This window comes from Brachionichthys hirsutus, chromosome 8 (assembly GCF_040956055.1).
Source record: "Brachionichthys hirsutus isolate HB-005 chromosome 8, CSIRO-AGI_Bhir_v1, whole genome shotgun sequence".
Classification (NCBI taxonomy): Eukaryota; Metazoa; Chordata; class Actinopteri; order Lophiiformes; family Brachionichthyidae; genus Brachionichthys; species Brachionichthys hirsutus.
Window position 1 is genome coordinate 858125 of NC_090904.1, and position 27795 is coordinate 885919.

The 27795-nt window shown below is 41.8% G+C and overlaps 4 protein-coding genes and 1 non-coding gene across 5 annotated transcripts; 1 reads left to right on the forward strand and 4 right to left on the reverse strand.

The window, feature by feature from the left end:
* Window positions 1-288: 288 nt before the first annotated feature.
* On the reverse strand, window positions 289-4615 carry mdm4 (MDM4 regulator of p53). The gene is made up of 10 exons (XM_068742737.1): window positions 4544-4615; window positions 4388-4462; window positions 3906-4039; window positions 3750-3799; window positions 3455-3519; window positions 1880-1976; window positions 1619-1779; window positions 1352-1540; window positions 960-1028; window positions 289-858 (listed from the first exon to the last, which is right to left on the reverse strand). Exons 1-10 carry the CDS (start codon window positions 4613-4615, stop codon window positions 289-291), a joined length of 1482 nt encoding a protein of 493 aa, XP_068598838.1.
* Window positions 4616-6227: 1612 nt separating this feature from the next.
* LOC137897984 (sortilin-like) lies at window positions 6228-13363 on the reverse strand. The gene is made up of 18 exons (XM_068741980.1): window positions 13307-13363; window positions 13163-13236; window positions 12977-13079; window positions 12747-12908; window positions 12584-12657; window positions 10998-11047; window positions 10798-10925; window positions 9700-9844; window positions 9097-9252; window positions 8893-9005; window positions 8678-8780; window positions 8434-8602; window positions 8156-8340; window positions 7861-8050; window positions 7435-7551; window positions 7004-7112; window positions 6446-6558; window positions 6228-6369 (listed from the first exon to the last, which is right to left on the reverse strand). Exons 1-18 carry the CDS (start codon window positions 13346-13348, stop codon window positions 6228-6230), a joined length of 2175 nt encoding a protein of 724 aa, XP_068598081.1. The 5' UTR covers window positions 13349-13363.
* Window positions 13364-17394: 4031 nt separating this feature from the next.
* Window positions 17395-20367, reverse strand: psma5 (proteasome 20S subunit alpha 5). Its single transcript, XM_068742051.1, has 10 exons — window positions 20295-20367; window positions 19958-20008; window positions 19473-19539; window positions 19226-19352; window positions 18608-18675; window positions 18422-18529; window positions 18274-18332; window positions 18076-18178; window positions 17797-17883; window positions 17395-17704 (listed from the first exon to the last, which is right to left on the reverse strand). The coding sequence occupies exons 2-10, from the start codon at window positions 19984-19986 to the stop codon at window positions 17627-17629; spliced, it is 726 nt and encodes a 241-aa protein (XP_068598152.1). The 5' UTR covers window positions 19987-20008; window positions 20295-20367; the 3' UTR covers window positions 17395-17626.
* Window positions 20368-20693: 326 nt separating this feature from the next.
* trnae-uuc (transfer RNA glutamic acid (anticodon UUC)) lies at window positions 20694-20765 on the forward strand. The gene has a single exon. It is a non-coding gene; the product is annotated as a tRNA-Glu (tRNA).
* Window positions 20766-22672: 1907 nt separating this feature from the next.
* Window positions 22673-26880, reverse strand: LOC137898317 (vesicle-associated membrane protein 3-like). The gene is made up of 5 exons (XM_068742342.1): window positions 26798-26880; window positions 25828-25906; window positions 25416-25574; window positions 25136-25187; window positions 22673-24929 (listed from the first exon to the last, which is right to left on the reverse strand). Coding segments are annotated over exons 1-5 (312 nt in total). The 5' UTR covers window positions 26800-26880; the 3' UTR covers window positions 22673-24909.
* Between the last annotated feature and the right edge of the window lie 915 nt (window positions 26881-27795).

Here is a 27795-nt window from a genome sequence, read left to right on the forward strand (position 1 = left end):
CGGCCTGAAAAAGAAGCCTTCATGAAGTCAAACATCTCACACACACTGCTTTGCTACGTGATGCTCTAACAAATACATACTTCCAGACTTATGTCCCTCATTTAAACAAACTTTTGTTATGACGGTGGTTCATTTAATACTTGGGAGGCGGTGCGATGAAGTCCGATGCGTTCTGTGTCTGTGCGGGTCTGAGGTCACGAGCAGCGTGCACCACGGCGTGGCTGCTTGCTTGAAGTGATGTGGTTTGTTTTGGCAGCCACAGCCTGACTGAAGTGTGTACATGCACTTCTAGAGGATGAATATCTTTATAACTTTTTGAATGAGCTTCCCACATCCAGGACAGGGAGCATGGAATTTATGGAGCCTCCGTGCACATGGGAAACACGTCAGAAGGTGAGCCGTGTGTCCGTGTATTATATTTCCATTACGTGGTCGCACTCGACAGAGCTTGCAAGGCTCCAAAAGCGCCTCTGGCCTAACGTCCTCGACTTCCATCCCCAGACTTTCCTGATTCTCCCCCTCTGACAGCTGCTCGTTACTGTGGTAACTGGAGAGCCACGGCCCCTTGCCTTTCCCTGCAATCGTCGTGGGTAGGGGTCGGTCCGCTGTGGAATGGGAGGGCAGGATGACCGGGTCAGACACCGTCCTGCTGCAGTCTGGCACATCAATGCCCGTGTCACTGTCATCTTCCTCATCGTGGGTGGTGAGAGAACTGCATGCTGGGATGTCAGGAACAGAAAGGGAATGGGCGAGTCGCGGGACGTCTTTGTACCAGTTCTTACGTAAAGCCCAGCAGCGAACACAGTACCTCTGGAGAGGCGTGTTGTACTTCCTGCACTCGGTGCACTGCCACGCATCCTGAGGGAAAACGCAAACATACAGCCACACCGCTGCATTTTTACTCTGAACTACAACCAGATACATCTTCAACATACAGCGAGCAAAAAGATCAACCAAACCTGTGTGGAGATCTCCGTGTCTGTGTCATCGCTCAGACATTGGGAGTCTTCATCTGGCTCCTCCTGCATCTGAAGAAATATAAGAAAGAACATCTTATCACACATTTTGTACTAAGAAGAAATACTGCTACCATGCCAAATAATATTTTTCTGTGTACCAAATAATGTCAGGATATAATAAGTCTGTGCTGTTAAATAATTTCTTGTGTAACTGACAATAAAATCTGTCGCGACAGAAATAACCACAGATTTATTTAATGTCTACTTTCGCTCTTCCCCCTGGACCCAAAAAAGATCTCTTTGGAAACAGATGAACTAATAAACCCTGAACGTTTTAATCAAATAACATGAGACAGAATGAAACCAAAGAAAATCCTTAAAAAAATCCTAACCTCATCTAGCTTCTCGTCCTTCCCTCCATCGTCATCCTCGGGTGGACACTCCCCCTCTCCTCCGCTGCCCTCCTCCAGCGCAGCCTCCTTCATCTCCACACTCACTTGTTCACTCCCGCCTTCAGTCAGGAACCAGAGGTCATCGGTGGTGTCCGACACGACGGCTGTGTCCTCCTGCGCAGGAGAACGCTAACACATCAGTCAGACCAACACTTAGTTTTACGCGTCGTGTTTTGAACCGCCCAACTCGGGCATGAGGTTTCTTACTTGGTTCGTGTGGATATCAGTGGAGCCATTGCTCCGCCGGCTGTAGTTGCTACGAAGATTACCCAGAAACCACCAGGGCAGGCCAGAGAGGTCCCACTCTTCAAGAGTAACATCCAGCTTGGGCCGTTTGCAGGCTGACCGCGGCAGGCCTTCGAGGGAGTCTGGAGAGGTTCTGAACTTTAGAAACACCCATTTGGACAGATCTCATGCTCAGGAGATCCGAGCATTCTGATGAGAAACCAGAACAGAACACCTGCTTACCGTCATCTGGCTCCCGAGGTCGTCTCTGAGAGGGCGTCTGCAGGACAGGCCCATCACTGACAGCCTTCAGTCCTGCTTGGACCGCACCTCCGAACGTCTGCAGCGGGGGAAAACAACATTAGACTCCTGAGCCATAACTGGGTACATGAAAGACTCACAGCTCCTGTTCAAAATGGCCTCCGGGGAAGTGACTGTGGTACAGGGAACAAGGGGCTGGACAAATATGAGATGAACCAGTGGAGAAAGGGGAGGCCAAAAATAAAAAGGAGAGGGGAAGCAAAGCTAGATTGCCAAGTCATAAGGAAATGAGGAATCAGACTTCTACTTAAAAGCAGTTGTAATATATAAAGTGTGCACTAAACACTAAGATTTAAATGATGCTTTATTCTTAGATACGATCTGGTAGGAATAGGCTGGAAAAGTGCATACAATTTTCTGTTTTCATGTAAAGTAGCAAGAAATTAGTACAACGCAGCCAAATGTCTCTCGTTTATTACTATTAATCACAGCTGAGAAAAGTATTACGTTCTTCTAAAAACAGGACAAATCGATGTTAAATTTAAACCCGATGCCAGCTTGACCACGTTAAAACCATTCCTTCAACACGTGGCCAGTCTGATGGCTCTTCAAAGTGGGTTTGGAGGGTGTGGGAAAGGGTTCGGATAATTGTTAGGCCGGTGTTTTGAATAGAAGCTGTGATCCTCCAGTTCGAAGCAGAGAAGAGACCTCTGAGACAGAGAGGGTCTCTGCCCCCCACCCCCCAGTCACTGGATGGTGCTGGTGGAACACAAGTGTGTGAAAATACCACCAGACCAAACTAAGGATGGAGTTGTACAGAGACGGTGCCACTCTGTACAAATACACACCAACGAAGACAGCAGACCTCACGCCCCCTCCTCGTTACACACAAGTGAAGAGAAGTCCATTTCATTTTACTGGTGGCGTCAGTTAGCAATGCTCTACTGCCCAACACTCTTTACCGCTAACTAATGGGTTATATTTTTGAGAAGAAAAAGAAGCCCGAGAGGTGCTTTTATTTATAGTAGTTTTAATATTAGCTCACTGTCACACTAGGAAGCATTTCAAGGACCTCTGCCCTTAGAAGCCTGACTTTTAGGTTCTTCTCTAAGTGTTTATCCACAGGATGCCACAACATACTCCGCTTGAAATACTGAACTAGCTCGCTGAATCACTCGCCCTTCATCACACTGCTTGCTACAATAGTGTTCTTGAATCAGAGCTACACAAACTGGGTGACGGCCTACAATTTAAATTCCTAAAGACAATTTTGTTGTTGCATTGTCTTTAATTGTGATGGCTTTTTTTTATTGTAGTTGCATTTGACTGAAAAGCTGACCCTGACAGAGAAATCCTAAAATGCTTTTAGCATTTTCAAACTCGTGACAGTGACCTGTGCACATCACATCGTATAATATAATGAAAGATATTCTTTAATAAAACTTGCACTTAGTTTGCCACTTAAGTCATGTCCCTTTGTATTTACAGGCGTTGTGTGTAACGAGGTGAGGACGGTTAGGGTCTCTGTTTCTCCTGAGCACCATACTTCGGCTTTACCTGACCACGATCTTCCACTCCGCCCTCTACACATTCACGGCCCACAGAAAGATTCTCTGCAGCGTCTGCATTTCAGACAAGAAACAATAGCAGAAAAAAGGACATCCCCACCCTTTAATAATGAAATAACAGACTCTCACTCAGGCCTTCTGCTGCGACTTTGTAGGACAAGCAGGAATGTGAGGTTTGAATTATGACTACAGCCCCAGGGATACTTTACTTTAAAACATACAAGTTAAATATACAATCATTTCACTCAAAGAATAAATAAAACATTAACTTGTGTCCTACTTACCAGAAGAACCAAGCACAACTAGGTATTTCTTGAGCATTTCATACACGGGGCTGTAAAGTGAGAATATAAGAGTTTAGAAAGAAGTTCCTAACTTCAGATACTTGGGATCAGATATACAGTCGTATACAGGTGATCATTCGTCTTGTGGATGTATACCTTGGGTTTTTGACAGAGAAGCTCTCCACCTCCAGGAGCTCTCCCAAAGGGTCATCCTGGCAGTGGACTATGTGCTGCCTCTGCTTGTCATACAGTTGTTTACCCATGATGTACTGACCCAGGTAGTGCATCACCTACACAAAAAAGGTGATATCAGAAAAAGCAGACCCGTTTAGCCCTGATCAAGGAAAATCGGATTCCATATTCTCGCCACTTCGCAGTGACGAAATCAATCAAGAAAAATATATTGGTCCATGCTTCAATGGATGAAGATGTAAAGCTACAACTTAAGGTTACGGCTCGTGCAGCATTTAGACTCGCTCTTACATGCTGCTGTGATTCTAACAGTCAGTACAGAGCAGGTTTGATTTAGAGTCAGATTACTTTAACCACAACAAAACAAATATTGTGGCCATTCACATGTTGGGTACCAGTTTGCCACCCCAACAAATAATTCCTATTCCCCTTTGTGAAATACTGACCTCTTTGAGTGTGAAGGTTTCTTCCTGGGCTCCAGCAACACGCAGAATCTGCAAGAGAGGGCCTTTTGGTTGTACCTGAGGGGCGAGGAAGCTTAGCATCAAACATGTAGCATTTGATGGCCGCACAGCGAAAGTGAGCGGTTCTTTGTCTCATACCTGATTTCCCTCTCCAGGTAGTGTCCTGCATGATGAGCTTGAAGCCGGAGGCTCGGCAGATAGGGAGCTCATAGTAATCACAAGCCTAAAACGTGCATGACGAACCTGCCATCAAAATTCCGATCATTATAATAACTTGAAGCTTGTGTCTCTACGTTGTTTGAAACATTACACAAACGCCCTCAAGACCCAGCCATATCGGTGCCGAGTTGTGTTACAGAACCTTACATTTCACGACCGACCCAGCCATTGAGGTCAAAGCCCTTTAGCAATGTCAAAAACAGCGGCCGATTATCGACTGCGCCAAAATAAGCTAACGAGGTCGTAAGTACTGGCAGGCTGAGTTAGCGGCAACAAGTCACTAGCATGTGAAACCGAACATCTGTTAACATTAGCTATCATGCTATCATTACTAGAAAGTGTTAGCTAACGTAACGATCAGTAGTGGTGCTAGCGTCGGCTAACTTCGCTGACGAGCCATTTCCTGAACAGTATGTTCGTTGAAAGAAAAGAACTCACCGTGATAAGGTGCTACATCACGTGCACTCTTACTAGAACATAAAGTCGACATCACAGAAACAGACATGGAACCAATAAATATCGGGTTTTCTAACCTAGCTAACTCCTGCTAACAAGTAGGCTAGGAAGTATGCTAGCGGAACAACAGATTCAAAAAACGACTCGTGTCGGCTTCCCGGATGCACTTCGTCGACCACGAGTGTAGCACCACCTACTGTTGAGAAAAAGAACTACAGTGGTAACTAACTAAATACGGTATCGGTATGAGAACAGAACAAGTACAGCATACCCAAGTGTACGCATGAATAATAATACCGTAATAATAATAATAAAATACACTTAAATACATGAACATTTATTTAATGCTTCTACATTCAAAAATAAAGAAATGTATCATTGAATATGGGCAGTCAATTCTAGTAAATGTGCCTTTTTATTTAACTAATCAATGCCAGAACTCTCTTCAAATTTGATAAATCAAAAAAATACACCTTACATCAGTGTTTTTCTTTGTGACATGAAACAGCTGTTTCTTTTATGTATAACAACACAGTCTCACTTGTTCCAAAATTATATATTTTTATACAGAACATGCATGTTGTTTCCTAAAAAGGAAACAGACGTGAGAAATTCTTGTAACATTCTGAAATGCTTGTTGATTACGCATCATATAATACATACAGTACATATATTGGCTAAAAGTGAGACCATCATGTTGGGGAACAGGTGGAGCTTTCCAGCATGTCTGATGGTGCGTTTGTAGCCATGAGTAAAAATGAATTACTGTTGTGTGCTGACGATAAGCACTGTGGGTTAAATCGGTCTTGCACCTTTTTTTTTTTACTTTTATATTTGCTAGGCACAATGTCCTTTGTGGAAGTAGATCTTGTTGCATCATGTTTGCAGTCTTTTTGGGATTCTTTCTCAATCTGTCATTACAAACATTGTCAATATGTTGACCAGTAGCGCAACTGAATTTCTTGTCATCCCCAGCAAGTCTGTTGACGGCCCTGCCTGTATGTGTCAACGATCTCCCTCCAGGGTTTCCAGAGTCTCTCTTCTGTTCTGCACTGTTTGTGCACCTTATTCCAAAATATCCTATGGGGGCGATAAAGCAAAATAATAATAATAAAAAAAAAAGATCATCAAGTTGAAATAAATAGTATCACAGAATATCAGATACCTGATCTGAGTCTTCGTTGTACTGTGCTTTTCCTGTCTCCACGTAATAAGGAACATCATCATCCATTACTATTTTATTAACCTCCACATGTTCCCTCATAACAGAGTATCTCTGTAGGAGGAACCTGCGAGGACATTCAGAGGTGAAGTACAGCATGTCCACTACAGAGACTGTGTGTCGTTGTGTGTTGGTTAACTGACCGTCCTTCATAGACGTATTTCTTCACTAGCCACACGCCGGAAACAGCACTCATCAGGAAGATCGCTAAAACAACAAGCACGATGACAGTGGTGCTCCGAGAACTGCTTTTGGTCTGATGGAGTTGCAGAACCAGAGAGAGAAGAAAAGGTGAAGAAATATAAACAGCAGAAAGGAGATTCACAGCATTTGACAAACGGTCCACCTTGGTTCTGTCAGCTGTTTTCACACGAGACGATGCACCCCGACACCTTGTGTGATTGTCATAGGATGTTAGGTTGTAAAATAACACATAACTGGCTACTTCATTGTGTGTTTCCATTCTTCTATATATATATGTGCATTTTTTTTAATTAGTGTGAAACCTCAAACGAAATATATTTTTTTTATTAAACTTGATTTAAAAATCACACTGAAAATAGCCCAGATACATTTTCTGTGCCAAACTGACTGCACTGAAAGTCATAATGATTTTTAAGATTTCAGAAAAGGCACCTTATCGTGAAGGTCAAGTTCCACCATGTAGCAAGTCTGAACGCGAATGCAACGACCCCACTAACCAGAGAATCTGAAGCAAGTGGGTTGCGGATGCACATCCTTTTCAGCGCCGTCTCCTCCCTGTCCGGCTGGAATCCTCCCTCACACTGGTTGCCTGGAATCTTCCGGTAGCTTAAAATGCAAGAAGAGACACGGACACAAAACAAGACATTATGTGAACTAAGAATCAGGTTTCAAAATGGAGGGGGCAAAAAAGTAGCAAAAAGTGAAACTTATTTAACCCTAAAATGAAAAAGGCTGGGAATACATCATTATAATAATAATGTGCCATTTGTCCTTCTTGAAGTGGATTTTTGGAGACGAATGGGCAAAAATAAATGGTCTACCTTATTCTGCCTTCTGAATATGAAATGTTTCAGTGATATCATACCTGAATATCACAAGCATACAGTTTACGTTGGTCTCCTGCCATGGCAAGAGATCACATCCTCACCCACTCGTCTGCAGCTGTTCCGTGGTCCCATTTAAACAGAACTCCAGAGGACGGCCCTTCATCTCCTCCTGCTCCACACACTCTGAGCTGTTCTCTGGTCGGTAATATCCAAAGTCACTGTGAGACCAAGCAGATGAGACCCTTTCAATCTCTTTAAAAACTCCTTCCTTAAAATTAGAATGCCACATGATCTAGTGCGTTGTGTGTCATAACCCAATCCTGTCCTCCAATTAGCCATTTTATAAAGATTAATTATCTGAAAAACATGACAAAATCCAATAAATGAGCTAAAATAATAAAATAAAATACCTGTCGGAACTTAACAAGAACGTGTTCTCTGGATTCGTGTCTGCTGTCTCCATGAAATCTCACAGCTACACTAAACGCAGATTGAAGAGCGATTGCTTTGGTGCTTCACCAACATACCAGTGATAATCATTCAGCGTACACGGACAGGGTGACAGCTTCTTTGAGAGAGCATAGTCCCTCCCGTTCCAGCAGATGGAATCTTTCCTCAGGCGTAAGAACGTCTCTTTGTAGCCCAGCACACAGCCATCATTAGATCCAGTGGGGTCTGCAGAGTGAGCCAGCCACTGCACATAGTCCGCTTCAGTACCTGCACGCGCACACACACGCGCACACACACACACACACGCACACACACACACTTAGCATTTTTGCTACAGCAGCCATCGGCATCCCTTCGCTCACTCATGCTCACAGTCTCTGGTGAGGAGCTTCTTGAAGTCGATGGTGATCACCACCCATTTAGCGAAGTCGCCACTGTAGCCCCACAGGCTGACGTTCATGGAGCGGGCGCCGGGCTCATCGTCCATCCCGGTGAAGTGAATCGGGCTGCTGGTGAAGTTATAGGTATGCCAGCACTGCCCCTCATCTGTTGAAAAGCTGAAGGTATTCAAGACAAAGAATGGGGAGAAGTAAGAGTCTATGAAGCCAAAAGAAACCGGTAAAACGGAATAATACAGAAACCAAAGTTGCCTGATTTGATTGACTGGTAATTTGGTGTGTTCCACAGCTACTAGTAGTCCTCCAGAGTCCATTATAGCATAATAATGGGGGCCTTTGAGCGCAAACAGCCAGGAGTAGCCGCCATCATCAGACACATAGACGTCAGGAGAGAGCACAGACTTTCCAGCTCCAATGCTGCCTGGAGGCATGATGAGATATTTAATCATGAATGTAACGATTCTGCACAATGATCGTTTTTATTATTAGTTTTTACCATGAGCAAGAATGAGTCCGACAGCATTGGGCTGTGAAAGAGGCAGCATGGGAACGTCCATCGTCATTGCAGTGCTGTAAGACGCATGGATGTGCAGCCTGCACTGTAAGGACACAATAAACAGAGTAACGCTGCTACCAAGATGCATGCTCAGTTCGGGCAAGCACACGGCCCAATGCCGCATTGAAAGAGACGAAATAAAATACCAAACTCACTCTCTTAGGCCTCTTCTTAGACGTCTCAGTATCACAGTGGTCGTTCTGTGGTCGGCGCAGCGTCTGCCATTTAGCCCCCCGGTCAAAAGTGATCACCGTCTCCACCACTCCCTCTACAAAAACACATTTTTATTTACCGGTACTTGGAGTATTTTATACAAAAAAAAACGTTATGAAAAATAGAAAGGCAGAAATTCAAACCACCTTTTGTGAGCATGCTGGTCATGTAGACGCCTCTGAGTGAAGAAATGACGGTGAAGTCGGTGTCACTTCCTGTGATCATGTAAGGATGATGCTCCAGAGACTTTGAGAACACGACACCCCTGTCATCCGACACGTAGATGGTTCCAACACCAGAATCTGGTCATCAGCAGTAAACACACCGAGTAAGAACATAAATTAGGGGGGGGGGGGCAGTGGCTCAGCTGGTTGGCCCTTGGGTTGGGAATCAGAGATAACCACCGGTTCAAGTTCCAGCCCAGACGGAATGAGGAGTGTGTGCTGGTGGCTGGAGAGGGGCCAGCCTTCCCTCAGAGCACTGCAGAGGTGCCCTTGAGCAAGGCACTGCCCCCCACACTGCATGTGTGTGGTTGTTTCAAGAGGGCCGTAGTACTAGGGTGTTTCGTTGTGTGTTTGCAGTGTGACATTTGTAACACTCAATGGCAAAATAAAGGCGGTCTTCTTTCTTAATAATGCCTCAGTAAACCATGTGCTTGAATGTTCCACATTACTTTCAATCATTTCCATCATCTGTAATAACCGGTGGTATCAGTTTCTTCCTCTAAATCAGATTTCACTCGCTCTGACCTCCAGGGTCATCCACGTGCATGAACGCCATGTCCTGATTGGCTGTCAGGATGGAGTAGAACTGCTCGTGGTTGATTGTAGGAAGCTGGGCCATGTTCCACACCTCACCGCCGTCCACCGACACATGCATCGTACGCTCTGTGCCCTAACGCATACAAACAGAATTAAAGGGGGGAATATCAATTCATATTTCATTATATACTTGGACAAAAGATCACAAAAAGATTGAGATGCAACTTATTAGCGTCAATAAAATATAAAATAGCTGGAGTTTAAAGGGTCTTTGTGCCTAAATTAGATAAGGACAAATAAAAAGGGCGTTTGACTGCATGATAACGAGGTGATAACAAATATTATTCTATTCACAGGTGAGATACACTTTTAAATATTTCCACTAATATGAGATTCGATTCTGGATGTAAACTGTCTAGCGAATCCAATCCTCAGGGTTCTGCATTTAAACCTAGTGTAACATTTTGTTTGGATTCCGCCCACATTACGATGACTTGTAAATGACATCAGAGGGAATGGCAGACAAAAAAAGGTTCATCCCGTGTCTATCAAAGCAATACCATGCACACAGGCGCCTGAGTGATGGACATGGACTTACTGAAGGTAGGTTCGGCTCTAGGTGGGAATCTTATTGCAGCCGTGTTGAAACAGTATCATGCATCGCAAGAATAGTGCAAAATTGATTTACAAAGATAATCTCTCTGAAGCAATAAAGATGAGGCCTCAGACATATCCGTCCCTAAGAGCACAAGCTGCCACAAAAAAAAAGAAAAATATCAAAAGAAAAGTGGATCGGGATTGTATACAAACCATGATGCAATTCTGTGAGCACGCATCTACCAGCATGTGCACGACGGCTTCTTAAATCAGGAAATTCATCCAACACATGAGATGCTTGATTAATACTTTTGTAAACCCCAAGCCTTTAAAATGCCTGAAAATATTCCGTTGTGTTCCTCTTAATTTCTCGGGATCCAACACAAGCAACTGTTGATATTTAAACATGAAGATGACAAAAGGTTGGGATGCATTGTGATGTGTAACATGTATATGTGCATTCAATGCTAACCACCCCCACACACGTACCGTGCCGGTCATGATGGAAGCAAAAACAAAGCGTCCTCCCAGCACGAAGGAGTAAACTCTCGCTGCAATGGTCTTGAAACTTCGACCATAATCCGACGTCTTTCTTAACTCCAGCATCCCTCTATCATCTAACAGGAACAGACTTGGTTCACATCCTGGTGAAGTTTATGCAGGAGTCACTGTATATTGTGTTCACTTACTGCATGATCCATTGCTGTTTATTGTAAAGTAGATGCTGTTCTTTGGACCCCTGAATGTGGAAAAAGAAAATAAGGAATCTATAAAAAGATAATTTATAACAGCTTTAAATTCTGAGTTTAAAACTAGATCCACTTTGGGAATTTGATTATATGCCAGATTAGGGCTGCGGTTCCTTAAAGTGCTGCTCTGTGGGCGAGACAGAACCCCTGGGCTGTGTTAGGTTTCTCCTTTTTCCCTCGGTTCTTTTATTATATCTCATGTTGGAGGTGTTTATTCAATAATGAGTCAGGATTATAAAACGAATCAAGTTTACTGAATGTTTTCAGTAAGTACAAAGCTGGTAAGGAAATACAGCGCTGGACTCTCCTACAGACGCGGAAGCGGGACTCTGTAGAAGAGTCCCGAATGTTCTACGGCAGTGATCTTTATAGTGGGCATGAAAACACCCTCCTCCTGGGGGGTGCTTCCACCCTCCTCCTGGGATGGGCCGTTAGGGCCCTAACTTTTTCCCATCGTGTATCAGTTACCATGTGTGATACTTTATATGTGATTAATCTATGTGTGTGATTACCTCAGAGTATGTAGAGATAAAGAAACTAAGAGTGTTTGTGCAACCTGTGTATTGTGAGCGTGCATGCATAACTCAAATATCTAACAGCTGCACTCCAACCCTCCTGTGGAGCGAGGGGACAAATGGGACAAGAGCAAAAGGTTCTCATATTGCACAGATCCTGAATGAGAACGTTGCTGCCGGGTCATGATTCTCCCTAACGGCTGCTTTCCAGGTCTTCCCAGAGGCCTCCTTCTGGTGGGACATGCCCAGAACAAGTCCACAGGGAGGTGTCCAGGAGGAATCCTAAATAGATGCCCCAGCCACCTCAGCTGGCAGACCGATACAACGACTGCGCCGATCCGTCTGTCAGTCTCACGCTCCATCCTTCCCTCACTCGTGAACAAGACCCCCCCAGATACATGAACTCCTCCACTTGAGCCAAAGACTTTTTCATTCTTGTCTAGCAAGATTAGAAACTGGCACGTATGCCAGTAGTATGTGATCATGATATACCGTAGTACTCATGTGCGATCAATCATGAAACCGTCTCATCACGTGTGGAGTACAACAGCCACGTCCGTATCCATGCCAGGACTAACATTTTAGCCTGAGAAACTGCCGATGTGGATCTTTTAATATTTATTATGCATTATGACTAAACCTCAGTTAAGCTAAATGCATAACACAAAGACCTCAGGTATGCAAGAAATGAAATTTTACGAGTTGGCAGCCCAGCAACTCGAGTGAAAATCCCACCTTGCCCTTCCCACACATGGACAGCTTTGCTCCTGCATGTGTTGAAAGGCCAGAAAATACAACAGCAGAACCCAAAGAACCAATGGGGAGTGGCAGGGACAAGTGGCAACACAGAATATCATATTATTTGCTGAATATGCTTGGATATTTTGTTCTGTTTCAAAGGTAAGATGTCATTTAAATAAATATTATAATTAGGGTTGTTATGGGGCTTAATATCATTCCGTTTTCCTTTATGCCACTCCCTAATTCCTTCATGAAGAGGATGATTCTCACCATCTGACCGAACAAATCCTGTTGTGGATCTTCCTCCAAGTGGCACCAAAGTTCTCGGTCAGCCACAGCTCCAACTGGAGGGGAAAGGTCAGTGGAAAAAGGATTTAGACAAACCCAAGTAAGATTTCAGGTTTGGTTTGGTCAGAAGGGTGAACGCTGATACCGTGGCGCTGAGTGTCAGGAGCACGTTACAGTCTTCAGGGTCGTACAGCATCTCAATGAGGGGCTCAAACGGCAGCTCGTTTGAGACAAAGCTCAAGCCAAAGTCTTGAGAGCAAAACAGTTTGAACCTGCGATCCTCTGCCACGTTACCGGTGAGCATCACCTGAAACACAGACAAGTTTCCTGACGTCCTTTGATCCCCACCGGAACACACGCAGATTGCCAGCTCACCTTGCCGGAGTGGTCAGGACTGACCATGATGCCAAACTCTCTCTGGATGAAAGCGTGGCTGATCAGTTTGGTCACATCCTGGAACGTCTTCCCATAGTCTGCACTGAGAGTGACAAAGCTGCAGTTAGTTCCTCCATCCGTCGACCCCGGGTCTCAGCGCGCCATCGACCGTTACACATTTCTCACCTCCGGTATAGGTTCGACTCCCCGAAACGCATCATGAACATCGGCACCTGAAACGTCTTCAAGACCAGCAGCACCTGGAGAAGACGGACGGGATGACTCAACATACATATCTGTAATCGTCTATACACTTATAAACAGACTCACCCCTGATCCGTGTCCAACCCAGGCCAGTGACAGGGATCCCATGGACTTCACCCAGAAGGAAGACTGCAAGAGCGACCAAGACGCTTTTATGACACGCTGCTATTGATTAAGTTCATAATCAGGACAAACGCTCCACTCAACAGCGCAATTATTCTCCCAAACAAGATTCTAAATATAAAAGAATACCAGAAGACAAAATGATTTTATTCCTAAGCCAAGCTTCTCGAATGTAAATCAAGAAGACCCGTTTATCCCCCAATCAAGGAAAAGTGGATTCTTCTGGCCAATTTAGGAATTTAGCGAGCGCCAACATTGCACCGCGTTCTCCGTTTTGTTTAGTTTTAGACTCCGTCCTCCTTTTCTCCATCTTTCTCCGTGCTCCCTGCCGCCACGCTGTGTTCACTCGGCTTGGGAATAAGCTGTTGTATATTAAGGGAACAGTAAGGAGTAGAAAAACTAAAGCATTCTAACATCTTCTAAGAGGTAATTCATCATGTTTTACATTAGTGCCAGGAATGTCTTGAAGGCTGATCCCAGATGTGCGCAGATTCCTAGAAAATTAATGTCATGAGCCAATGAGAAATTAATTATGGCGCCAAGCTGCATGTGATTTCTGTACCGGAAGAAAGACATGAATTCTCTGAGTGTAAGGATCTTACTTATGCAATGTGACCAGATTTCCTGGTTTTCCTCTTTCTGAACAAGTTGAGAAATAGCTCATTTTGAAAACAGTGAATATTTTTTCTTTATATATATATAGATATATATAACTGGTAGGAATGAAGTTATTTTATGTGGCTGTGAACATTTAAATTAATTCTTTCTAAACTGTTTTGTGTTGTGGTCACATACAAATGTAGAGAATGCTTCATCATAATTTACATCGCCTGGTCCAAATGTCTCTTTGTGGCTTTCAACTTTTCACATAACTGCTCTGCGCTTACTGTGAATGCAGCATTACTTCTAAATGGAGAAAGATTCGAACTCTGGCATGGCCTTTTCTTTCTCTGGCCCAGACACCATTGCGTCAGCCTGTTCTGTCAAGGTGGAGAAAATGTTGCTGTATCTCGTCACTGATTTAGAGAGTCAATGAAGCCAGTGCGAGTGATAAATAAATCTGAACGTCATCTGCATAATAACGACTGTCGTCATTATTCTCTTGCAGGATTAGGCCAGAAGGAAACGTCATCAATACCCCACCACACGATGCTTGTTTCTCGTGTGTGCATTCGTAAAGAAAGGCATGCATGAATAAAGTTAAAGTTAAATGAAGAATTTGTAAAATCAGTGTCCCAGGAAAAATTAAAACGAAACTAACGAAACAAAAGTATTTCATAAACTGACCAGCGACCTGGGGTCCTAATGGCATTAAAATTATTGGTATTTATTGTAAAGTTGCATTTTAACTTCATATTCAGCAATACATAATAAAAGCTGTCCTCGGTTGCACTGTGCCATTCTAGTGGGTTTTTTTTTTTTTTTTTTTACAAGCCATAACTCAGACCCATCTTTAAATTGTTTAAGTCCCTCTCTCTCTCTCTCTCTCTCTCTCTCTCTCTCTCTCTCTCTCTCTCTCTCTCACACACACACACACACACACACACACACACACACTGGAAGGAAGCCATTCCAATATTCTCTGCCCAACTGTTTTATGCAACATTCCAATGTTTTTTCCCACAGCAATGATCAAACATTTAATTAAATCAACTGTGTCATCTTTCTAAGGCTGTGCTGTGGGGGTCTGTGAATGGAGACCCCCCCCCACCTGCCACAGATGTTTACAAGGTGAGCTCTGGCTCAAGGCTCGAGATGCGGCTCTAAAGATTCCTAGAAGAGGGCTCTCTGGAAACTCTTTTTAATTAGATCCCATGGAAATTCGCATATCCCAGCCATCCCAGCGTGTAAACAACGTTATATCTCTCCTTCCATCTCATCCTTATGGATCCATTTTTTCTTTCATCATCATGCCAATGCTTGACAAAGTCCCTTTCTTTGCGGTTGATCAGATAAAATATGTTCTGTCCTTCCAACGAGTCACACAATTAAGGAGAGTTTTGATTTCAAATCTGTTCAAGAAACACTGATGGCCACTCTTCTCTCCATTCCTGCTTTGGAAAGATGAATTGCTAACATCGTTTTAAATCACTTTGGAAAACAATTTTGAATGAATGAATGATTGAATGTTATTTCTTTTTCATTTGTCAGGAATAGCTGCAACAAAAGCCTGGCATGTATTTATATTTTCTAATTATTCTTGGAATCCCTAAATGCTATACTACCCAATCCCTTGCATGGAAACCTACTTCAAGCATTTAGAATAATGCATTGATCATCTGTGATTTGTGTGTTCAACATAAATTGAATTGATTAACGCACTCCATTTCCTAACTTCTGAAAAATGCTAGTATTTTAATCAAGAAAAAAAACAGTGAAGAAAAGTAATCGATATTTTGACCCTTCCAACGAAGTTTAGTGCTCATTAGTACAATTTTATTTCGGCTGCAACTATTTGCAATTATTTTATCAATGAGTCGTTTTTCTCTCCATTTACTCATTTAGCTCAATCTGCCAACTTTAAAGATCAAATAACTAATATGACTAAAGGCACATCGGAACAGCTTAACAAAGTTTCGCCCTTTTTTGACTTTAATGAAGCAACAATTATGAAAGTAGTTGCAGAATAAAATTCAGTTCACCGCTGCTTAGATTTGTTCAGCGTGCACGCACAGAACGAGATGCGCACCATGTGCTGAGACCGGATTTTGTTCAGGCATGGAATACGCGATTCCTCTCTTCAGAGAGCTTAAGAGAGAAAAGAAGCCTTAATTCATAACGAGCCACTCACGGGATGGGTGCTGTTAGTCAGGGTCTCCGCTGCAGACAGGGCCGTGCACGATGCGCTGCGCGCCGACAGCTCAGACCTCTGCAGCCTCCTCGAACCCGCGGCCGCGCAGGAGAACAGGCCGAGCAGCAGAACCCGAGACACCGGCAGCATCTCTGCAGGAGGGCCGTCAAAGTCAAAACTCTGAGCAAGTCTCCTGTCAAAACCTCTAGGGCCCCCCCTTACTGGTGTCTAAATGCCCCTTTAAAGTCGATGATTGGTCAGTCACCCTCAAATCTCATTGGACGGCAGGAGTCCTCCTTATATAAGATGTTATACAGTTCATGTTCTCATGTGATTATACCATGACGTTGTAATAACTTGGGGTTCAAAGTTAAAAGGGGCCGCTCCATTCTGACAGATAAAACCTTCATTTATTTATTTGTACTTGTTGCAGCCTGTTGGTCTGTTTCCTGAGCTCATATCATGTATTTATATCATCCCGCTGCCACTAAAGGAACTGATGGGAACTCAATAAGCTTTATATAACAGTGTGAGAACGCAACTTATCAATGAGAGGCTGCAGTGGATTATGTTAATTAGTAACAGGTGTGTCATTACAGACCCAGACCATTCATTTAACGTACATTTATTTAAGTGCTTAAAGTGTATGATTGGCAATTAAACACTGATGGTTCAAGAAAAGGACAAGACATGCCAGCCTTTTAGGGCTTCATTCTCAAACATAAAGGAAGAGTGCTTCAGACAGAAAGGAAAAACACGCGGGCACGCACAAGCTGCAGAAGGAACTGCGCTTCGGGAAGGACAAAAGTTAAAAGGTCCCAGATAAGACAGGCAGTCATGGCTTTAAAAAACCTTCTGGGAGTGATCATACAAAAAAGCATCCCGCAGAGATCTATGGGAATAAACGGTTGCATATTAATATTCATTGGTTCCCTTCTTTGTTAAATTATTAACGTGACTAATATTAAACAGGATCAGTGTATTTGCAGAGTGCAGAAGGTCGCCGGGGGGAACAGTGAGGTTACAGGGAATAGACTTAAAGAAGGTAGAGGCCTCCAAGTGTAGGCTTTACCCGGGACATGCCACCTGGGGATGCCCCATTGCTATTGGTTAAACACGAATATCTTCAGAATCACTCTGATGTGATAAGATGAGTAAGCGATAAAATACGATATACTCTCATCCCCAACTTTTACCCGTCACGCTTTAGAAACAAACAAGGCAACACACAAAATAATGTGAGAACAAGTTTAATTGCTCTGAACTGTAACCCCCCCCCCCCATTCTTATTCATACAGCTCAGGAGTACGTGCTGTTCCATTTCCTTGAGTTGTTCTGCTATTGAGAGACAAACACTCATTACAAAGACACCTCTGGTGCAAAGAACATTGTGAATGCACTCAGCTGTGGTTGCATCGTGACATTCCACATCCTCTCCTGCCCGGAAATCAAAGACTTTGAAGCGTTTTCTGTTAGATATCCTTAATCACGTCCTCCAGCTCCTCTTTGGTAAACATGTGGAAGGTTTTCCCGGGCTCCACTGTTGCCAGCTAGAGGGGAGACGCAAACAAATCCCGGATTCAGGTATCAACAAATAACTTGTCATACATATTCAGGGTCTGGTTTAGAAAGTAAGCCCAACCTCGATGTTGGTGGCGTTGAGTTTCTCCTCCATGACTTGCTTCAGAATGGTGAGCGATGACTTTATGGCGTCCTTTAATGTCATGGACTGTCAGAGATCCAGGGAGAGAGGACAAAGTCAATCCTGGTGACTTGAATTTTATTTTGCTTGAGATGATTCACAACAATGTTGGTTGAGATAAAGAAACATTACCAACATGCCCTCAAACCAGCAGCCATTAAAAGTGACGACTTGATTTGCTACTACCTCTGTTACATAAATATAAACATAAATATGGACCTTGTGGTAGACCTCTTGTAAAGAGCTTTGGGCCCCTTCAGACGCCGAGCCGATGGCCCGAGCATCGCACCGTACAAAGGTTCCTGAAGGGTCCATGTGGTACCTGTATTCACAAACCGTGAACCGTTAACCCTCTGAGACTTAAAGGCGAACATGATCCTGATCTTTATACGACTCAAAGTAATCATTTTCACATACAGCTGGGGTCCTTTCTCATCAACTCCTCCAAATAAAAGTGCCACGCCAAACGGTCGACTCTGTAGATGGGCAGAGAAGAGAGGGATACGCGAGTTTAATGAGACACCCTTAAAAATCATTCAGCATGGAAATCGACTCAAAGACTAACCATGGCACCAGGATCTGCATCTTCCTCTCCAAACTGCAGTGCCAGGTTGGACACAGCCTGCGTCACACTCTCCACTGTCATTGTCTCGTTGTAAGTGAACCAGTGGTTCTGAGGAGGAATACATATGCAGGTTAAAAAAGCCTCAAGGTCAGGAAACTGCTTATATTACAATGTGATCAACTATACCTGCGTTTCCACTCTTGCTTTGTCGATAAGAGTCTTGGCATCAGCTATCAAGCCACTCATGGCACAACCTTTGTAGCAGATACACAGAAAAGCAAGAAACAGCAGGCCCTGCTGAGTCTGGAGGCTAAAGCGTCAATCAAGATGCTCATTCTTAGAGAAAACTGGTGTCATTCCATCATATTGTGTGTCATCAAATGTTTAGTCCCATATTTGGGACTTTTCTAAATGTACCTAATATTGGAAACAAATGAACAAAAAGCCTTTATCTTTTTGAAGTTTAAGAAAAGGTTCCATCTCTGATATGCATTGGTGCAACAATTGCAATGAAATGCTCCAATGTCAAATCAAAATATTTGTAAACTATGACAATATAACCTGAATGTTACGCTTTGGCTGGAGTGAAATATAGTTAAATTTACTTTTCATCATCACACTTGAATTAGCATACTGCTGCTTCTCATTTGACTGGTTGATGGGTAATAGAGTTCATGGTTACAGAAGGTAGTGAATAATATTCATCACACAACCCTCTACAAATAATTGTGCATTTAAAAGAACTTCCTAGTCTCCTTCACAGTAAATGCGTATATCTGTAATTCAATTTGTCTTAACGCTTACCAATATGACTGTCAATCTCCACAATTTTTTCAATGCTGTTGGGCTCCATCAGTGGAGAGGTGATCCTCTTCTCAACTGCCAGACACACCCCCTCTGATGTCTGGATACCGATGGCTGTGGAGCCCAACTGCAGAACAAAGGTCAGACGGAACAAAAAACCTTTGAGTTTTGTTGTTGGCTAAATCTTAAAACATCATGCAGATGAATATCATCAGTGAGCTATAGTGATTCAACAGATGATACTCACTTTTATAGCCTCTATTGCATATTCAACCTGGAACAATCTCCCCTCAGGAGAGAACGTGTTCACGCCCCTAAGATACAGGTAGAATAATAATCAGCTTTAGTCATTGTTACAAATTCAATATTGGTAAAAGGTTTCAGGTATTTACAGTTGACATTAGGTTTGGTTTGTGTTTATTTGTGGTTGATTAGAATCAACAAAAAAGCGCACAGTATGAGAGTGGAGTTGAATCGCGAGTTTGGATGCAACCCTATTGTAATCTAAAATAGTTTCAATTCCTGAAATAACACTTTATCGAAAGAAAGTGAAAGAGCATCGACGCTAACCGACTTCTAGCAACACCCTCAAAGTTACAGGCAGAAGTGCGTCCTATATTCCACAATTAAACACAACTTAAAACGGCCTGTAGAGATAATTCTACTGTACTGTGATCTAATTTCTGCTGGGAAGCGCTTGAGAAATGACAAAGCACTTTGAGCTGCGTCTACCTGTCATATTCCGATCTTGTCAGAAACATGTTTAATCGTTGAATGCAGGACCTGCAAAACACAAAGACTAGTTTAGTTAATCTTGGAGAAACAATTCTAAAATGTGGAGGCGATTCTCCGGTCAAAGTTTAACCGTGACAGAATGAGATTAGCTAACTAGAGTTAGCTGCGACACCCAGCAGCCATGCTAGCTAACCGTCGCAGCGAGTCACTGAAAAATAACTGAACGTGAAATGACGAAGAGCAATATTAGGAGTGAATAATGATATATAGGAGTAAATATATAATGATTTTCATCTTATTCTAGCAAATAAATTCATTTGTAAAACGAATTTACCTCCAGTCACAAACGCTTGAATGAGTTCGCTTGTTTCAGGATCTTTTGTGGAGTAACATCTAAACGCGCCGGGTGTAAACAAATCGGAAAAAGAAGGTTCCGAAGGTGGGACGCGCGATGTTTTTAGACACTGTCTGCTTTTAAATAACTCAATACTGACTTGAAACAAATTATGATTTACGTTTTATGTAATTGTGATAATTTAGCATTTTAGTGTGCCTGCCGGAAATACTACTACTACGACCAATACTACTACTACTACTACTACTACTACTACTACTACTACTACTACTAATAATAATAATAATAATAATAATAATAATAATTAAAAAACTCACCAACAAAAAAAACGGGATTTAGTCTGGTAAATTCAAAAATAATTTCGATTTCAATCACAAGTCCCATATGGTCTAGCGGTTAGGATTCCTGGTTTTCACCCAGGCGGCCCGGGTTCGACTCCCGGTATGGGAATACGTTTTAAGAATCTAAGCCTGTGATCATTGTTCACCTTTTTTTCAACACACCTGATAGCATTTGTTGAAAACACTTGGTCTGTCTTTATGTTCAGTGAATGTTTTGCATGCTTTTCGGTGCATTCCTCCCTGATTGTCTCCACTAAAGGGCCTTTCTCATATTTGTTGGTGTGAGTTTATGTCAGGCAGATGATACAGAAGGAGCAGCTGCCTACCTTCAGTGTCCTCAGAATGGCAGCATGTGTCTGTGCAACAAAGCAGCGCTCGTAAATAACAGATGCTTCGATCGTGGGAAAGTCTTTGAGAAGTTTAGCAATGGCAAATGCTGCTTGTTGTTTGTGCGTACACAGTAAAGTAGTATTGCAACATGGGAGTTTTACTAGTTAGGTATTTGTTATGTGAACCCAAATGGGCAGCATCAGGGGCGTCACTAGGTTTTAAGGACAGGGGGGCTTAGCCCCGAGGAGATGCACAGGATGTGAGCACATGTAGTGTGAGAACAAAACCTCACAGACGGCTAACAAGGACTGAGAAATTATACATTATTATTATTTCAGTCTGTTTTTTAGATACAGTACCAAACAGGTTTAAACAGTAACAGGATGTTTACAGCATTAACAAGAAAAATGGCTACAATTAAGTTATTTGGTGGATGGAAGCATCAAAGAACGCGTCTGTTTCTAAGAGTCGATCACTCTGTTGTGTTTCTGAAGCTCGTCTTTTTCAATGACTGCAAGACTGTGAAGTCTTTTCTGATCCGTTGTTTGATGCAGCCAGGAATGCAACCGACGCGGTGCACTAAAGCAGCGGTCCCCAACCACCGGGCCGTGGCAGGAAAAAGGTTGGGGACCCTAAAATAGGCTTAACAACACCACTGGGCAGCATCCAGTCTTATCTGCTCTCGTTCTGTCCTCTCCGTCTGCCTGCTGCGCTGCTGACTTTGGCCGTGTCCTCATTCCATTATCCCCCTCCATTGGCCCTTTCTTCTCTCCGTTTTTCATTCATGTTAAGGGCGCATGCTCTAGTTTGTTTACTTTCTATTGTGTTCTGTTCACACGCTTTTTTCTACTTTTCTTTGTAAACCAAGGGAACAATTTCCAAAATGTACAGTCACGAACAGGAAGTTTGCTTCATCTGCGCTCCAGCTGGAAATAACAAAGACAGATGGAGATAAAAGGGGATGAGGTTTTTCAAGTAGAGGGAGAAAAAGATGGAAGGAAAGACATGATGAGTTGTGTGTTGGTGGAAGTAGACAGAGGAGATGGAGGCCACCTCCCCCCCTTCAATTAGAGTTATTGCCAAGTTTGGGAAAGGAGATGATGGAGCAGCCAGTCAGACACAAGGTCATAACATGACTAACTGGAAAAGCACTCAGAGAGCGCAGACCTCCGCCGAGCAGCTCATTCCCCTCATAATTAGATTTACACCGTCCACATGGTGATCTGGATCATCATCAAAAGGTTCTAAATTGTTCTTAGTATCTTTTTGGACCACTTTTTGTGTGTGCCAAGCATGAAAACGTGTAACAAATTGTGTAACAAAATGAGCAGTGTTGAGGAAAATGAAAATGCAATCTGGATTATTTATTACTCGTTTCATTTATGAGTCAAATAATGCAGCTCCGACCTTAAAATGAAAAATCATTTCCGTAATGCATTTTAATTTTCTAATTTGACGCTTCAAATTGAATATTGGTACCTATTTGCTGGGGCATTATAATCAATTATCATTATCATTATCATTTTAATTAAGTTACAAAATAAGCAGTGTTGAAGAAGAAAATGAAAATGCTATCTGGAAGATTTATTATTCATTTGAGTCAAACAAATGCACCTATATTCTAAAAATGAAAAAGCATTTCTGATAATGCATTTTAATTTTAATTATAGTACAGATTTGCTTCCATCGTAGGATGCCTAAATGCCACAGCGTAGAATCAGTACAGCATAAATGCAAGGACCAGGGAGTTGCTGGAGCCTTTCCCAGCTTGCTATGGGCAGAGGTGTGGAACACCCCTCATTTATTGACACACACAGATCCAAAAAAATTATCTGACGAGAGTTTATCATTTGAGTTCACTCAGTTTTATTCAAGGAAAAAGGCCATAGTAGAATTGCACTGATTTTAACTTGCATTCCCAGTAGATAATGTAGATGAGAACATGCAGAGAAAGTTACTGGGTTTCAAAATTCAGGCATAGAAGAAATAATCTGAGAGAGTTCAAAAGAAAGCCTGAACTGTGAAGGCATTTTGGGAAGCCTTTAGAATTACTACACAATTATCTTAAGGGCTGCAGTTTGGTTATTTATTACAAAAAGTCTAAAACTCCAATACTTTTATCAGTTTTCCATTCTGCCGTAGTATCATACACGAACTGTGAATTCTCAAGGATACTACCGGTACTAATACTATGCAACATTAACTGTTCTTAAAAAGAAATCCAAAACAGAGCAAATATATTTATGGTTTATACATTTTTATAGGGTGGAAGAAACTGCCAGGAGTGCAATCATCCAGTGTTGGTACGTTACATATCCCAGTCATTGCCAGACGTGATGCTCGGCAACAAAATAATTTAGTCTCCTTAAGATTAGTTCCACAAAAAAACGGATGGCAAAAAGATATTTAAGAAAGTTAACTAAAACGATACCCAATATGTACTCTCTGTCAATCAGATACGATGATAATGTGACCAGACAGATTTTGATCAAGTTTAATTTAATCTGAATAACCAAAGCAGATGTATTTGTTCAACCAGAACAGTTATTGGCTTGTAAAATGTGATCATCCAGATGTGGCTGTTCTTCATTTGAGAAGCTTATTTAAGCCTCAACTACATTTGTTTGCAGTTAATGCAGGTCTCTCTGCGCCAGTTTCCCTGAAATCTTCTTTTCTACTTCAGCATAAGGTTTTACATTAATTCATGCAGATTTAACCATGAAGTTATCTACTAAAACCAAACTAAACAGCACTAGCATTGCTGACAAAACGTAATAGTTATAACATTTGTCATAGCAGTTTTATGCCAGTAGTGTCCAGAGTTGTTATTCCGAAACAGAAAGCTGAGTGTGGGGGCATAAACTTTCACAGTAGCTGGATAGTACATTAAATGTTTTGAAATGGATAGTCCATAATTAAGATATTATAGGGACGCACAATACAAATTAGACCATTAAATCTACCGCCTGATAATGCCAAAATTAATATTAAGGTTGAAACTACAGCTGATAAATAAAGCTAAATTGCAATTCGTGGCTTAACAAGTACATATAAACAACACAGTAGGTGGTGGCACGAACATTAAAAGTTGGTTTGCAGTTAGTCAATAAACAAAAAGAAAGATGAACAATATAAGATATACATGTCATCACTGCAGATGGGTTTTTTGTTAAGTCTTAGCCTGTTTACTTCATGTGTGCATTAACTAAACGTAAATAAAAACATGAAATAATTTCCTATCTTAATATCAGCTTTGGGTAACAGATAACTGTCAGTTATGAGTGTTGGCAGAAAAAGAATCCATACAGTAAATCTCTAAATGTGTAATGTTCAGAAAATGTTCGAGGCTTACCATTGACACAAATGTTGACCAACCATGGTCACAACGAACAAAAAGCATATCTTCAAAGGCACATTTCTCAGCCTGGCACTCAAATCAATGGCTATTCAGAACCTCAACGGTAAATGTGATCAGGAGCATTTATAACACCCTTCACTTGTAATCCTGAGCATGGCGTATACGCTGTATTAGTTCTGTCATCCAATCACTGGGGATGTTTATTTTACACGCATAATTCTCGTTAATAATAAAGTCGTTTCTGCACGTTTAATTCCGTCTTCTTTGGCAATTGCTATGGCACGCAAATACAAGTTCAAATGAATGTATGGTATGGTGTCGTAATGAAGGATAATATCTTATACCAAAATCTTTTACGAAGGAAAATGTGTGTACACATATGCACAAACATATACAGACATGCACACATCCACACACACGAAGGGTTAATCAGGACCAGGAATGAAGACAACCTGGAAAACATTGCTGAGCTCAGTAGACAAATATCATGCGACGTCTTCCTCGTTAATGGAGCAGGCTGTTCCTCTCCGGCGTTTACTCCACTCCGCGCCCTCTTGATGACATTTTATGAATTCAAGGACCAAACTGTGAAAGAAGTAGGCGAGAACTTTTTAGACTGAAGTCACTACCGGCGTCTATGAACAAAGCAAAATGTAACGGAAGTATCCCACATGTGGGTGTAAACACCAACGATCCAGATCAAGCTGAAACCTCTGAAGCGACTATACAGAAAGGGTTGCCATGAGCAGCAGTCAAAGACAAGCTTCCTAAACCACAGGTTTGATACTTACCAATAATGATGATGATGATGATCACAATAACAGCTATAAGGATGGCCCACATCTGCAACGGACAGCAAATGCAGTGCTACTTAGATCACTTGGAATCAGGATGGAATCTGCTTATACTTGGTTCAAGTCTGTTCTCCTCTGAATATCTGTGGCTTTAGTTCATGTCTTTAACCTGAAGAGGCTACTGTGCGCACATGAATTTAATCAAGACCCATATTATTCATGCAATTTACAGCTGAGGGACCTCTACAGCGTGGAAAAGGGGGTCTGTTCTAGGCACCTTGCAGTTCTTCCACCAGTACTTCCTCTTCAGCTTAGCTGCACTCGTCTCAAACTGGGAGGCTCCAGCCTGCAGTGCATCTGCTCGATCATCCAGTTCAGACAGTTTTTGGTCCCGCTCCAGTACTTTGTCGACATTAACGCGCATAATATCCACCACCTATAAAACAAAGAACAAAAAACCACAGCAGCTTGTTTACCATCATGACTCTGAATGGCTCTGACAAGCCCTCATTGACGGCTAGAAATAGATTAACAGTGTGTAAGCACATCAGTACACTGTACATATAGAACGATGAAAGGAATACTCTGCATGTCAAATAACTTCTAATATTACCTATGAAAAACACAATAGAGATCGCACTGACCTACAAACCCTTCTGCAGGGTGGAGAGAGCTACGTCATATCTTACCTCATCTACCTGGGCCTGGGTCTGTTGCAGGCGCCGGTTGCCTGGCGCTGCACCAGAACCTTCTGGACCAATGGCTGACCTGGTGAAACAATGAAAGTCTATGCATTGGTCCTTTATGCTGATTTCTTTAAAAGAAACATCTTACATAATAAATAATACATGTCTGTTCTTGGTGATTAACAAAAAACAAAAGACATTTGCAAATATTTACTGTTATCATAAATATTTATGCCGACAAAAATTATAATATACAGTATACAATAAATTAATTGATGTGCAATGCGTGATATGGGTTCGGGTAGGAATAGATGCTGGGACGGGGGGGGGGGACAATAAACATATATAGTGAAATAAGCGGTTCCTAAATAAGTGATTTCCTTTGTACTGCGTTACTGTTGTAACGCGACAAAGTTAAATTAGTTAGCTCAGTTAGCTCTACGCACATTTCCTCTTGTCAGCTGACGTTATGCAGTATGATCAAATTTAGGCTGTTTACAAATATACACACAATATACGCAAGTAATTATTAGTTACGGACTGTTTTTGTTTATTTAAATATACATATAGGCGTGTCTTGTCTGTTCAAAAGCAAAACAAAACAGAGGAAGTCCAGTTTATGACCGTAGACCGCTAACTAGCATGTAGCTCGTTGTCGAAAGACAATATTTCCGAAGTTGCAGAAACTACATAAGCGTAACATTTCATCGTTAAACCTTTAAGCAACTAGTAAATTAACTTTGACATGGTTAGTCAAAGTTACACAATTGTAACGCTATTATGTGACGGCTAGCTTTTGTTTTTTTTAACCTGAGGAAAGTAGCCATTACGTTCTAGCACTTGTTGCATGCTAGTAGCAAAGTTTTGGGCGTTGCTTTGTCTGATCCTGTTTCAGCGAAGCAGCACATTCTAACATTTTACCGGGTACTATCCGGCTATTTGAACACTTGTGTTGGAAACCTTGTGGACTTACATTGCGAATATTCCGTGAAAACGTCGTTTCTGGTCCGTAATCTCGAGTTTTGATGTCAAGCCGTAACTACTACTGCTGTCAGTTGTTGTGCTGCCTTCGGGTGCTGTCGGAAAAAGGAGGATTACTGATACTTATTGTAAAATAGCTACCAAATAAATGAGGAAAATATAAATTGTTTAATCAAACATAATCTATAATGATTGATGTTACAGTATAATGGATTTTAGAATATCTCAAAAACGCGATATATAGAAAATATTCATTAAAGCCAATTTATTTGCATTATTCCGTAAGTAAAATACACATGAAGTATTTTAGTGCTCCGTGACTTCCAAAGTCTCATCCAAAGACTTCTACATTTGAGTCCATATACGCGAGACCAATCTGGAGTAAATCTTTATACCTCACTTACAACAAAATGAGACAAAATGGACAAACTTGCATAAAATGTAGTTTTAATAAATGTTTGCACAAAGCTGCAATTGAAAATGGCTACTTTGCACTTTAAAGTGTTTAACATATAATTTAAAATGTTAGCTATAATAGACTTCAGAACTAAGCATGTCCTTTATTGAATATTTATATTAAAATATTGCATACATGTACCGTGTATAGAAACGGAAAAAAATCTCTAAAATTCCTATATTCTTTATTACATCGACAGTTGCTGGGTTATAACTTCTAAAAGTATCAGCTCTAGCTTGCTAAGATAAAAACGATAACAACTAATGGCAACAAATGCAAATATTTCTTCATAACTGTTCTTAATATTTTAAATTTACTTTAATGCAAATTAATCCTTGAAATAAACAGCCTCCTTGCTCAGTGGTGATTTTTATTTTATAGGTATAATATATTGCCAGAGGACCTTAATCCAACAACAACAACAACAACAACAACAACAACATGGTTGTCGTGTGCTCTTTTGGCTACATCCCAGATCCTTCATCCAACACAGCTTCCCCTGCAGGACTCTGTTATAAGACAAATGTGTTTTA